The 14,672-nt window shown below is 29.2% G+C and overlaps 1 protein-coding gene across 1 annotated transcript; it reads left to right on the forward strand.

The window, feature by feature from the left end:
• Positions 1-12,508: 12,508 nt before the first annotated feature.
• On the forward strand, positions 12,509-13,688 carry LOC123204258 (transcription factor WER-like). The gene is made up of 3 exons (XM_044620859.1): positions 12,509-12,771; positions 12,875-13,004; positions 13,280-13,688. The coding sequence occupies exons 1-3, from the start codon at positions 12,654-12,656 to the stop codon at positions 13,662-13,664; spliced, it is 633 nt and encodes a 210-aa protein (XP_044476794.1). The 5' UTR covers positions 12,509-12,653; the 3' UTR covers positions 13,665-13,688.
• Positions 13,689-14,672: the final 984 nt, after the last annotated feature.

Genomic DNA, 14,672 nt, shown 5'->3' on the forward strand with positions numbered 1-14,672 from the left:
TAGCTCGTTAATAACAATACAATCCATCCTTTTATTTGCAATATAATGAAAAAGTATGCATTATTAAATACCCAATACATGTGTTCAGTTTCAAACAACAAATTCAGGTTTGATCGACAAATTTCCATCCATACTTTACAATGATAATTTCCTGTATAAGCTTTTAGAACTCCTTGATTAGCTATGATTTCTGGTGCATTTATCAGAACCTTATTATCAATGAAACAATGTGTACCTAGTTTTGAGTGTGAATACTTTTGCTTACCCCAATCCTTTGTGAAAGTCTGTCTCTTTTAACGTAATATTGATATGGGAAGAGTTAGAAAGGTTGCAGTCTGCTAGTGAACTTACTAATTTCATTTTATTTATATATTAATGTCTATGGTGACACATTGCTTGGGACAAAATTTGAAAATCACTGTTTTATTGAAAGGGGGTGTAAGGTTTTTGAATTGGTTCTAATGGCAAGTCTGAACTTGTTTGTATTCATCCATTATAACTTTATTATTAAATATGAGCCTTGTACAGATTATTTATCTATTCCAGTGTTGTTTCGGTAAGACAACTTAAAACAAAGTAGAAAAATAAAAGAGGTTTTTTGGCAAACCATTTGTTTTCTGGGTCAAATACTTACACCACATGACATTTACAAAATAAAAGAGATTTGTAAATGGATACAAATTGAGTCACATTTATAGTCATATGTATAAATATGATTGTTGAATAAAGTAATATTTTCGGAATCAGACTGAACAACAATTCAATAAATGAAGTCCATTCTAATTGATCCTTAAATCAGATAACTATTTAAAAATAATAGTTAAAATAATTTTATATAATTTATCATTAAATAATCAACTGAATTAGTTTAATATTAAAATATATACAGTTTGATTGACTAATGACAAAGTTAAACAAAAAAAAGATTTTTTTTTTTTTTATAATAATTGAGTCAATTTCGGTTTTTATCCAATCCAATCTTCAAATTATTCAGTCCAATCTAATCTAATTCATAAAACTGTTTTTAAACAAATCAGAATTGTTTTCATTAACAAATGATATTTCAACTGGTTGGACTGGCAAGTGGAATCCGATTCTAAAAACCATGGAAGAAAGAGTGTGAGGTAATACAAAGAACTGCAAAGGCCATGTGATCCATGTCAGCACATGGCATGTTAGGTAAATTTTGTTGGGTTAAAATCATAATTCATAGAATTCGGTCTTTGGTTGACTCTTTTTTTTTTTTTTCTCCCATTAGATTTTTATACGTCATTTGTTTTTGTTTAAAAATTTTATATTGTTCCATATCCAAGTGGCTTTCCATCTAATCAAGTCAAGAAAAACCATGGGAATTCATTTATTATTGTAGGCGTATGAAAAAAGAAAAATGGATGATGGCTGACACAGGCAAAAAAAAAGGGCAGTTAGTCAAGTTTATTAGGTGGTAAGGGTGGCGGCAAACTACTATATAGAGACTCCCACTTAACCTTGTGAAGAAATCTTTTATGCATAATCAGAATTCACACTCTAATAAAGAAGCCACTAAGATGCGATGAAGAAGATTCATACAAAATTTAATGACAATCATGTCTTTCAATTGTAAATGATGGTGATATATTTGTTTTTTTTGGCCATCTTGATTAATTGTATCTTGATTATGTATTGTTGTACAACATTATGTATATTTAATGAATTTTTTTTTTTTTACCCATTAGAAAGTGATTAATGAGTTTTTCAGTTTGGTCAAATGACTATTTTCCAAGGTTGGATGAAATAGTAAATTATTGCCTTTTAAATTGGAAAAAATTAAATTTTTATACGTTATTTATTTTTGTTAATAAATTTTATTTTGTTACATATCCAAGTGGCTTTTCACCTAATCAAGTCAAGAAAAGCTATGAGGATTCATTTATTATTATAGACGAGAAAAATGGGTGATAGCTGACACAGGCCAAAGAAAAAAGAAAGTTAGTCAAATTTATTAGGTGATAAAAGTGGCGACAAACTGCTACATAAACTCTCCCTTTTTTATCACTTGTAAATATATTTGAGACACACTCAAATCTCTTTTCTCACTCTTAATCACCCAAATTTTCGTTTTTGTTTCTCCTTTTTTTTCTCCCTTTAATTCTTTTCTCTTCTTATATATTTGCAATTATCATTACTTTCTATCAATTAACTTTATAATACGTTATCAGTACCATTTGCTCAGTTGGTGAAAATGATAAATCTTATAAAATTCAATATGTTGCCCTTCGATTGGATGGAGAAAATTACACTGAATAAGCCTTGAACACGGTTATTCATCTATAATCAATGAGCCTTGGGAAACAATAAAAAAAGGAAATAACGCATCCCAACAGGATAAATCTAAAACTACTATTTTCCTTCGTCATTATATCCACGAAAGGTTATGAGCAGAATATATGGATATTATGAACCCATTAGAATTATGGAAAAATCTAAGAAAGATTTGATCATCTAAATCAATAATATTGCCAATGGCCCAATATGAATGGACTCATTTATGTTTACAATTTTTTAAATCTGTAAGTAAATATAACTTTGTCATGTTCAAAATTGTCTCCCGAATGAGATCGTGTAGAGAAAAAATAACTAAAGAAAATATGTTAGAAAAAACTTTCTCCACATTTCATCCCTTAAATATGCTCCTGTAGCAACAATACAGGGAAAGAAATTTTAAAAAATATTCTGAACTGATATTCTGTTTATTAGTGGTTAAGCAAAACAATGAATTGTTATTGATGAACCATCAGACACACCCCTGGTACTGTGTCGTTCCCTGAAGTGAACGTAACTATTAGTAGTAGTCATCGTGGGCACAGACGAGATCCTAGATGAAATAAATTTTGATCCAAAGGTGGTCATAATAGAAAATCTCTCCACCATCAAAGGAACAGAGATGAAGCAAAATAGGATAAAAGGAAAATAATATAGAGTAAACCACAAAACCATAAAAATAAATGTTATAGATATGGTTCTAAAGGTCATTGGTCGCACACCTGTCGGACTCTAAGACATCTAGTATATTTATACCAGACATCTATAAAAAATGTAAACAAAAAGATTGAATCAAATTATGTTGATAATCCAGACTCTGTCAATCTGGTGAAATTTGCAGAATTTTTTCAAGATTAAGAAATTATGTATATTATATAGTGTAATTAGTATTATATATATATATATATATATATTTCTTCCTTTCAAATTTTGTAATAACTAATGTAAATTTTAAAATGAAAAGAAATGGATTCTAAAATTGAAGTGTTAACTTCAAAAGCTGGTGATGGAAATATGTGTTTGGTTGATAATGCAACCACCCACACAGTATTGAAAGAAAAAAATTTCTCCTTAGCTTTATCACCAATAAAGGCTAAAATAAATACTATATCAGGATTAATAAATATGATTGAAGGCTCCAGAAGAGTCATAATTGTGTTGAAAAATATGACCAAATTAAACATTAATGATATATTATATTCAAGTAGATCTAGAAGATATCTAATTACTTTTCATGATATAAGAAAAATGATTATCATATTGAAACCATGAATGAAAATGGTGTAGCATATCTATGTATAACTAATAATGCGTGTAGAAGAAGGCATGTGATAAAAAAAATTATCCGTTTTATCATCTAGATTGTATTATACAATCATAAAAGCAATTGAAACCTACGCAATATCGAACTATAATTTCTCTGATCCAAAAGCATTTATGCTTTGGCATAACTGTTTAGGCCACCTAGGATCTACAATGATACGTAAGATTACTGAAAATTCACATGGATATACATTAAAAAATCATAAAATTTTATTGTCCAATGAAAAATGTTGCACCGCCTGTTCTTAAAGTAAATTAATAATAAGCCATCTTCCTCTAAAATTAGAGTTGAATCCCCATTATTCCTACAAAAGATTCAAAAGGATATAAATGGACCCATTCACCCACCAAGTGACCATTTTGTTATTTTATTGTCTTAAATGATGCATATGTTCGATGGTCTTATATATGTTTATTGCCTACATGAAATGTTGTATTCGCTAAACTGTTAGCACAAATTATCAAATTAAATGCACATTTCACAAATTATTAAATCAAGTCAATATGACTAGATAATGCTAGTGAATTTACATTTAAAACATTTGATGATTATTACATGTTTATGGGGATTGAGATTGTACATCCAGTCTTACATATCCACACACAAAATAAATTAGTTGAATCTCTTATCAAACGACTTCAAGTAATTCCATGTACCTTATTACTAAAAAGTCAATTACCTATTTTTATGTGGGGTCATACTATATTACATATTGCAATATTAATTCGTTTGTGATATTCTTTTTATCATCAATATTCTTCCCTACAATTGGTACTTGTCACTAACCTGATATATCTCATTTGAAAATATTTGGTTATGTTATATATGTCCCTATTGCATCTCCTCAACGCACAAAAATAGGACCCAATGTCGTTTGAGAATTTATGTTGAATATAATTTACTATCTATTATCAGATATCTATAACCATTAACATATGATTTTTTTACTGTACGATTTGTAGATTGTCACTTTGATGAGATAATATTCTCATCTTTAGGGAAAAAGAAAATGCCTCATGAAGTTAGACATGAACTTACTTGGTATATACCTGTCATGTCTTATTTAAATTCTTGCACATCCTAAAGTGAAACTGAAATACAGAGGATAATGTGTTTACAAATTATTGCTAACCAAATGTTTGATGCATTTGTAGATACAACAAAAGTGATAAGATCATGTGTTTTAGTTGTTAATGCACTAGCAAGAATTAATGTGACTACTGAATAATCTATTCGAACTGTGACTAATCAATCTACTGCATGTCAGAAGCATGGTAGACCTGTTGGATTGAAGGATATTGTTCCTCGAAAAAGAAAGACAAATAATCAAACAAATATCAATCATGATGATTATAATATGAGTGAAAAATCCATACTCTCTAATGTTCCTCTAGAAAAGGTAAAGGTCCCTGAAGAAACACGAGTTCCTGAAGTGGTACAAACCCCTTAAGTGGGCAAAATACTGAGATATTTTTACATTATGCTCATACACAACAAGTATGGAAACGTGAAAAGATTAATAGTGATGATATATTTTTATTTGTAGTAGCTATTGAAATTATGAATGATGATGATTTCAAACCATGTACTGTGGTTGAGTGTAAACAAAAACATGATTAACCGAAATGAGAAGAAGCAATTCACGCAAAATTAGCTTCTCTAACAAAACGTCAAATGTTTGGGTTTGTGATTCTAACACCTAAAGACGTACAATCCGTTGAATATAAATGGGTATTTGTAAGAAAAAAAAATGAGAAAAATAAAATTACTAGATATAAAACTAGACTTGTAGCCCAAGGCTTTTCCAAATGCTTGGTATAAATTTTGATGAAACATATACACTAGTGATAGAAATAATCACATTCAAATATTTAATTAGTTTAACAGTCTCTAAAAAATTGGATATGCATCTAATGGACATAGTTACTGCTTATTTATATGAAAATTTGGATGTTGAAATTTATATAAAACTCTATGAAGGATATAAATTACCTGAAGCAAAAAGGGTCAATTCTAAAGGTATATACTCAATTAAATTACAAAGATCATTGTACGGATTAAAATAATCCAGATGTATGTGGTACAATCACCTCAATGAATATTTGAAAAAATAGGGTTATGTGAATGATCCTATATGTCCATGTGTCTTTATCAAAAGGACAGAATTAGGATTTGTCATTATAGTAGTTTATGTTGATGAGATGAATTTAATTGGAACTCTTGAAGAATTCTAAAAAGCTGTTGAATATTTGAAAAATGAATTTGAAATGAAGGATTTGTAGAAAACAAAATATTGTCTCGGCCTATAAATCAAACACAATTCAAATGAAATACTTATCTATCAACCAATCTATATTGACAAATTATTAAAATATTTTAATATGGATAAGACTCATCTTTTGAGCACTCCAACGGTTGTTTGATCCCTCGATCTGAAAAAGGATCTGTTTTGTCCTAAAAAAAAAGATAAAAAAAATACTCGGTCTTGAAGTACCATATCTGAATGTCATTAGAGCCTTATTATATTTGACCTAATGCATTAGACCGGTCATATGCTTCACAGTCAATTTATTGGCCTGATTCAGCTTTGCACCTACCCATTGCCACTAGAGCAGAATCAAATATATACTTCGTTATCTATGTGAAACTAGAGATTTTGAATATTTTATTCTGTCAAATCCCTTGAAAATCCTATATTGTGAATATACATACTTAAGCTTATACCGTATATTATCAAAGTGACCAACATTCCATTGAATTCTTATCTCTTAGGCATATGTTTGAAATAATGCTTTTAATTATGCCTTCGAATTATAAAAACTCATCACTTGCAAATGGTTGTCCTTTCGTGTTGTTCGATTACTAATATTTGCATTCTCAACATTAACAGCAGGCTCAGGAATCCATTGAAATGGATTTAGATTATGGATGTGACTTGAATATGCTCTAATATTTATAGAGCTATGACATTTCGTGTTACATTCGACCCCTTCATTACAAACATTGTCTTGACTTCTGCCAATGTCTTGGCTTGGAACACTATACTTGTCCTCATCTAACCCTAAGAATTCATCATCATCATCATCTCCATTACCTCATACTTCATAATGCTCATCCACATCATCGTCATTATCATCATCACTGCAATTCCTACCAAACTCTTGGAAACTTTATGGATATGCCCACTTGTCTATCGGATGATTCTCCCTTTCTTCTTCATAAACATCTTCAACTTGTTTATTGTCCCTTCTATCAATTGGACTCTCGACAATATAAAGTTTGATTGATCTTTATAAACTTCTTGCTTCAACAATCAAAAACTCCAAATCATCATTGTCCATAATCTCTATTGGACCCACATCACTTAAAGTAAATATATGCACATTTGACTGACTTCAATCGAGTCTTAGATGATAACTTATTCTTGCAATGAATTCTTCAAAATCAACACTTTATGTCAATACACATCCCTCTCTCATTCTCACCAATATATCTTATCACATTATCATCACCTTCAATCTTTTGTCCTCTACAGCGAATCTTAAATGCAACTTTTTCCATCTTGACTTAAAATAAACCTAAAAACATAAAAATACTTGTGTTTAGGCAAAGTTTATATGTTGTGAATAGTATCCGCTAGTGAATAACATCTTTTTATAAAGAATAGTAACTTTAAAATGAAGAAAATCACAGTTAGCTCACATAAACAACCAATGCTCTGATACCAAACTAATGCATAACACCATGCATGAGCAAGAAATCCGAAAAAGGTGAGCTAGAAAATACTATTCACTCTAAATTATAGTACTTTACAATTTCTTCAAATTAGACCCTAAATGCAATACCAATGCAGCCAAACTTCATACACATGTATTTATAACACATTAGACTAGCATATCATTAAGTGACGTATAAATATTGATCAAGACAAAGCAATCAAGAATGAAAGAAAACGATAGTGGCTATTCTATAATTTTTTATGCAACTTTCTACCAAGACAAGGAAAAACAATACACATACTAAAATTGCACCAAATTGGAAAACAAGCATAACCAAGACATAAAAGATAAATCCACCAACCTTGGAACTCCACCACCACTCCCTAAACACAAGAGAATGGATAAACAAACATAAAAATAAAATTCAAAGGGGTTAGCGTGAACGCTAACTTGTTCTTCGTTTGGTTTTTATCTTGACTTAAATTTTTATATTTTTTAACCATCTTAAACAACATTATAACAACTCTAAACTATAAAATAACATAAAATCACAATAAAATCATATTTCACATGAAGTCATCAATGTGAATCTACCTACATTATTTGATTTTTAATTATTCATTAAGAAATATGAATGATTTTGCTGTGAAATCTTTACAACAAATGTTAATTCTCTAAAAAAATTTGACAATTTTCGTTTCTCCCTCTCTTGTGTCCAAGTTGAATAATTTATAATGACTTTTGCTTACGGGTTTTATTGTTTAATTACATGTGCCTTCTCTATTGAATTTTTTTTTTTTCAAGTTACAAAGATTCCTTCCATTGCTAGAAGGTTGAGGAAAAAGAGAAAAATTTTGTTGTCATATTCTCTCTTTTTGCATGAGTTATATCAATGGGGGTATTTTGGAGAAATAGATTAATGTTATAGTATTTTTGTTTAGGATTTGAGATGAGTGACATATATGCATGCATGGTTAAAAAAAGGGTAAAAATTTCAATATTCCTATTTAAATTGTAGTGTATTAGATGTAGCATGGATATCCATTGGCTAAGGCAATGTTCATTAACACTTATAAATACAACATTAACATTATAAACACTTAAAATACAATATAAAAAAATCCTTCCACATGTCTCATATGTTAAAAAATCAATATAATTAGAGTATATAATGGTGAAAAGATTTTTGTATTTAATTTTGGTTTTGATTATATTCGAATAAACCTTCCTCATTTTAATTAACTTTCGGTGGAAGAAATTTAAAAGAGTTGTCTTTTCCCTAGTTAGTAAATACGAGAATGAAAAAAATAGTATGCGAATTATACGGATATAATGTGATAAATTAATTAATTTAGATTTCAGACTGGAAATCAAAATAGATTCTTATATAGACCACAAGAGAGGAAAACACAAAATCAGAGTGAAGAATTAAGAAAGAAATGTTATTAAGTTTTTTTTTTAGAGTTTAGACAAAAATTTAAAAAAATGTATATATAAAATATGATATATAATTTATGTTGAATATAAAAAAATATAAAATATATATTTAATATATTTTAGATTCAAATTTTTTTAAAAATATATTTAATACACAAATAATTTACATATTTACTAATTAAGATTTTTTACCACAAACCAAGATGGCCGGTAGTACACACTTCAAGTTCTTGTACCCCATCCGTATGCACAAATGGGAAAATTTTTAATATTTAAAATCTGAATACACTACTGTATCCCAATAAATACAAACGAAATTCAAAACGTATGTCTCTTTCTGCAATCAATATATTGCCACCTATTTTCTACCATTGTCATGGACCGTGATTTGTGTATATTTTCGATGTTTTTAAAATTGGATAAGTAATGGAATTGATTATTTTAATTGAATTGGTTGATTTAATTAATCAAGTTAATTTATTAATAAATTATAATTAATTTTACACTTAGATAGAAGAATAAAAATAAAGAGTTTTAACTTCTTAAAAATTTACAAAAAAATTTAATGATGATACTCAGATCTATAGTGATTAAAAAATCAATAAAACTATGTGTACCCACTTTGGGTACACAAATATATACACATTTATATGTGTCATTATGTGATTGGATGATTTTAAATTAAAAATAAAGCAATGACCAATCATATGATGACATATATGAGTGTGTATACATTTGTGTACCCAAAGTGGGTACACATAGTATTGCTCTTAAAAATATCTTTTTTTAAAGAGTGACAATTATTTACCTAATCTGAATAAAATAATTAAATGAAAAAGATATCTCCATTTTATGATACACAAAACAAAAAAAATCTTACAAGTTATTACTTATAAAAAACATTTTAATGGATATGAAATGTCTTTTTATAAATTATCTAATGTCATTGTCATATGATGTTTCAAAACTTTAAAAGTTGACCCATTGTGTTATGAAAAGTTAAAACCAAAGTTCTTTCATATTTCATAAAACAGTTATTTCAATGGATATGAGATGTTCTTTTTCCTTATTTATCATTTTATTTTTGGTTTGATTTTTTTTTTTATAAACCTTTATAATTAATCTAGTCTAATATAAAATAATCAAATTACTAAAAAATGATCAAATTTTCTAAAAATAATCAAACTTTGGTCAAACCTGGTACTATCGATTTTAATCAGTTCATTCGATTCACTAGTTTTGATTGGGTATAACTAAGTCAAAACCTAAACTAGTTTTTAATGTAAACTAGATTGGACTTAAAGTCGATTTTCAGTTCAACTAATTGAATCAATCGATCAAATCCAATTTTCAAAACCTTTGTTTATTATATATGCAATGTACTCTACTGTCTCTTGCACACTAAGACTCAACAACCAAATCACAATGCATAGACACATCAATTGCATCGGGCCAAATGAAGGTCATTCTGAAACATGAATTTAAAGCCCAATCTAATGAGACATGACATGATACTGTAGCATGCCGAGTCTAGTTTATGGGCTTTTCAGGTCAAATCATGAACTTCAATGTTACACCCATGGACCAACTTGGCTTGACCTATTATTATTTAAAAAATGAAAATTAAAAAAAAAATCAGAGGGCAACGACTTCTGCCATAAAGGCAAAGAAGCCTTTAACTTTATTTTTAAAAAATTTTTTTTCTTTATATAAACCAATCCAACTCTTTCTCAATTTCAATTTCTCTCGATCTTAATTTTTTTATTATATTTTTAATCCCATTTTCTCTCATTAATTATCTTTTGAAAATTATTTGAATTCGCAAATAATAATTCTTTGTGTTTATAATTTTATTTTTATTTCAATTTTATCATTACAAAATATTATAATGGGATTCAAGGTCAAAAAAATTCATAGATGTAGATGTTAAAAATGAGTAGATAAATGACATAGTATATATATTTTATTTATGTTTGTAATTTATACAGTGTGTAAATTAATTTATTTGTACTATATTATAAACTTATAATATTTTTCATCATGTTATCACAATATTCCTTTGCTACAAATGAAATATTATAAATAAAATGTTTAAGGTTTGTCGTCAGTTTTAATAATTACAAAATAATTTATATTTAAAATTAAAAAAATTGTTTAAATGGGTCGGACAAACCTATTTAAGGCCCAATCCGACCCAATTAAGGCCTGACTTGGCCCAACCGTATATATAAGGTCGGGCCTTGGACCTTCACATATTAATAGGCCAACCCAACCCAAGGCCTATTACTGTATAGGTCTTAAGTTCGATCTAACCCATTATCCTGATAGACCGAGCTAGAGTTGGCCTAATGTGGTCCATTGACACATCTAACAATGCAAATTGTAAACCATTCCCAATGTTAGATTAAGTAGCATGAGTTTGGGATTTTTAAGAAGTCAGTAGTTAAAAAATTTGGTCAACTCATATTAAGATTAAATTTATAATATCAATTATTAGATTCATAATTAAATCTATTCAGTACGATCAATATGGTCTAAAAAGGAGATTCAGCTTGAGAAGAATTCCTCCATCAAAAAAGTCACAATGCAAACCTAACCAAAACTGCCCCAGAGTTTCGGCAGCAAAATAGGAAGAAGATAATACTTGCTGTCCACACTAATTACTGTAATATATTTTGATATTTAAAAAATATTATATTATTTTTTTGATGGGATGAAAAGAAATAGTGCAAATAATTTAGACATTTTTCTTGAAGAAGGGACAAGGATTTCTTGTTTTCCTTTTTTAGAAGAAAAAATTTTCCAATATGGACAAAAATGGAGATTAGGATGTTCCCCCTAAACTCTTATCTCTAAGGCCTTGCATGGCCTTTCACGGTGCATCTCCCTAAATTTTGGCCGAAACATTTGACAACTGAACAAAGAAACATCGCTGTGGTGGGGTCAACTGCAAGTTGAGCGAGACGTGAATCAGAGGCCACAGGATTTATTCCCACCCAAATTATGATACGTCTCTAAAAGCATCCACCAATGGGTTTTTAATTTTAATCAAAATAATTAGTTAAAAAATTAAAATTATTATTTTATTATTAAATTTTAAAATTTAGAGGATTTATATTTTTTTTTATAATTTAAAAAATTAATAGTTTTTTAACATCTAAAAATTTAAAAAATTCATTTTTCTTCTAAATTTTTTTTTCATTCTCTAACGATAAGAATTCGTAATTGTCATTGATTATTCATCTCAAATAAAGATGATTTACCTTCATTTGACTAATTTGATTTAATGAGAAAGTCGATGATTGAAGAAAAAGATATTAGAATAATCAGCTGACGATGACAGCTAATTTTTATAGTTAGGGAATAAAAAAATTTTAAAGAAAAAATAAATTTTTTAAATTTTTAGATAAAAAAATATAAATTTTTTAAATTATAAAAAAATAATATAAATTTTTAGATTTTAAAATATAATAATAAAATAATAATATTAATTTTATTTTAATTAAAATTAATAACTTGTAAATGAATATTTAAATTTTTAAAATTTTATAAATAAAATCTCTATGCGACAAAAATTTATTAAACACGGAAAAGAAAACCATTTTTTAATCAAAATTTTATATTGGTAAGAGTTTAGATAAAAATGTTTAATTATTATTCCTGAAAAAACACGTGTTGATATGACACTATAAAAAAAATACGTAAAACCAATTTGCTTCCCACATGTTCACCTGCATCACTTAGAAGCTTGAGCTCTGTCTCTCTCCCTCCGTCTCTCTTTCCGTCTCTCAGTTGCTCTCTCTCTCTGTCGGTTTCCCTCTGTCTCTCTTTCTGTCTCTCTCTCTCTCTGTTTCTCTGCAATTACAGCAGCAATGGAAGGAAGAAGTGAATATAAGAAAGGGTTGTGGACAGTGGAGGAAGACAAAATTCTAACGGATTACATAAGGGTGCATGGCAAAGGCAAGTGGAATCGAGTGGCTAAAGTTTCAGGTTAGAAGTCATGAATATATATATGGGGTATAATTTTCTTTCATGGCGTATTAATTTAGTCAAGAAACAGTTTCTATAACTGCTTGTTTCTTGTACGTTGTAGGCTTGAAGAGGTGTGGCAAAAGTTGCAGATTGAGGTGGATAAACTATCTAAGCCCTAGTGTTAAGCGTGGCAATTTCTCTGAGGAAGAAGACGACCTCATTATTCGCCTCCATAATCTTCTGGGCAACAGGTTCATGACATCTTCCATTAATTAATCATACACAAATATCAGTTTTTTTGGCTTCTCTAGATTGCCTGTAAAAATCTCTTTCACCATTAATTCACAGTTTTCATGGAAAATTAAAGTGATTTTGGTTATGATACTATACTATTGTAACTCTGCGAAGCTTTTAGCAGCAACTTTGCCAGACCTTTTATCATCAACATTTTTAACTATCATATATGTTTTTGTTAGAATTTCTAAAAGAAATTTATAACAAGCCAGTTTCAATTCATTTTCTCAAGGTGGTCTTTAATCGCCGGTCGGGTTCCGGGAAGAACAGACAATCAGGTGAAGAATCATTGGAACACTCATTTGAGCAAAAAGGTTGGAGTTAAAAAGGAAAAAAGCCCAGTGTGTGCTTCTTCACCAACATTGTCTAAAGAATTAGAAGAAAGTTTTAGCATCCCCTCAGAATCCAATTCAAGACCTGCACCCAACTGCATTAACGGCGAAGCAGTAGGCCTTGAAGTCACTGGAAGTGGGTCGCTTAGCTCGACCGATTTGTATAGCCCACAAGAACCGCAGCCATGGAGTAGCAGTGATGATTTTGATCATAATTCTTTTTGGTTATTTATCAATGATGATCTAAATTTACAATTTCCAAACTTAATGGAAATTCTTGAATAGAAAACTCTTGATCTTGTACTTGAATATTATACTTCTCAATAAATTGAATTTTATATCTCTTCATGCAAGTAATTAACCAGTGTATTACTCATAGAGCTGTGAAGACGCCATGGCATATGGGTACTTCGGAATTAGGGGTTCTTTAATGGAGTACAGGTGGAGGAAGCGGATAAAACCGAGGAAAAGTACAAGTGGATGTAGTGAGGTTGCAGACAGATGAGCCTCACGAGTCACCGAAATCCTGTCATTTTTCATGAGACAAAGCCATATTTTAATAAATTGTCAGTCTTTTCACAATTATCGCCCACCGTTTTGGATCTCTCCCTTTGATTTTTCAAATAATCACCATTCCATTGCATCCCTCTCACTGTGCTGCCCTTCGTTTTTTTTTTTTCTACTTTATTTACTAATCAAACACCACCCTGGTGGATTAGTTCCACATTTTTATTAAGAATTAAACCTTTTTAGTTGTTAAAAATAAGCCATACCTATATCTTGTTCACGCATGATGAAGACTTTATTAAAGGTGCATGGTGGGGCCGTTGGCTTTGGGAATGGTTTCGTGTTGACATAACATTCTGAGTAATCATATGCTCATTGACTAAGAAGATACCAAATGACATAAAAATGTTTGAGCAAGAAAAGGAAAGAAACACTGTAAGCCTCCCTTAATCATTTTAGCCAAAAAGCTGCCAATTCTAGAGGAGATACCCTTCGAAATTATTTGTATTTGGAGACATCATAATTTGTAGCCACGCAAACATATATTCCAGGGTCTCTGATATTATGGTCATGGACTACAAACTTGACAGGCCTTTCCTTCCATTTATACCATCGTCTATTTATATGATCATGGGATAAAATTATTTGTATTTATTTTAAGTATATAAATAAATATATATTTAATATATATTATCAAAATAATTAAATAATTTTAAATTAAAAATAAAATAATATCTAATCATATAATAACATACATAAATTTATATACTCAAAAGAGGTATTATA

This window comes from Mangifera indica, chromosome 20 (genome assembly GCF_011075055.1).
Source record: "Mangifera indica cultivar Alphonso chromosome 20, CATAS_Mindica_2.1, whole genome shotgun sequence".
In the NCBI taxonomy this organism is placed as follows: domain Eukaryota; kingdom Viridiplantae; phylum Streptophyta; class Magnoliopsida; order Sapindales; family Anacardiaceae; genus Mangifera; species Mangifera indica.

Coding starts and splice junctions, on each gene's coding strand:
- LOC123204258 (XM_044620859.1), top strand. CDS start 12,654: ATGGAAGGAAGAAGTGAATATAAGAAAGGGTTGTGGACAGTGGAGGAA. Junction 12,772..12,874: donor TCGAGTGGCTAAAGTTTCAG/GTTAGAAGTCAT, acceptor TGTACGTTGTAG/GCTTGAAGAGGTGTGGCAAA. Junction 13,005..13,279: donor CATAATCTTCTGGGCAACAG/GTTCATGACATC, acceptor CATTTTCTCAAG/GTGGTCTTTAATCGCCGGTC.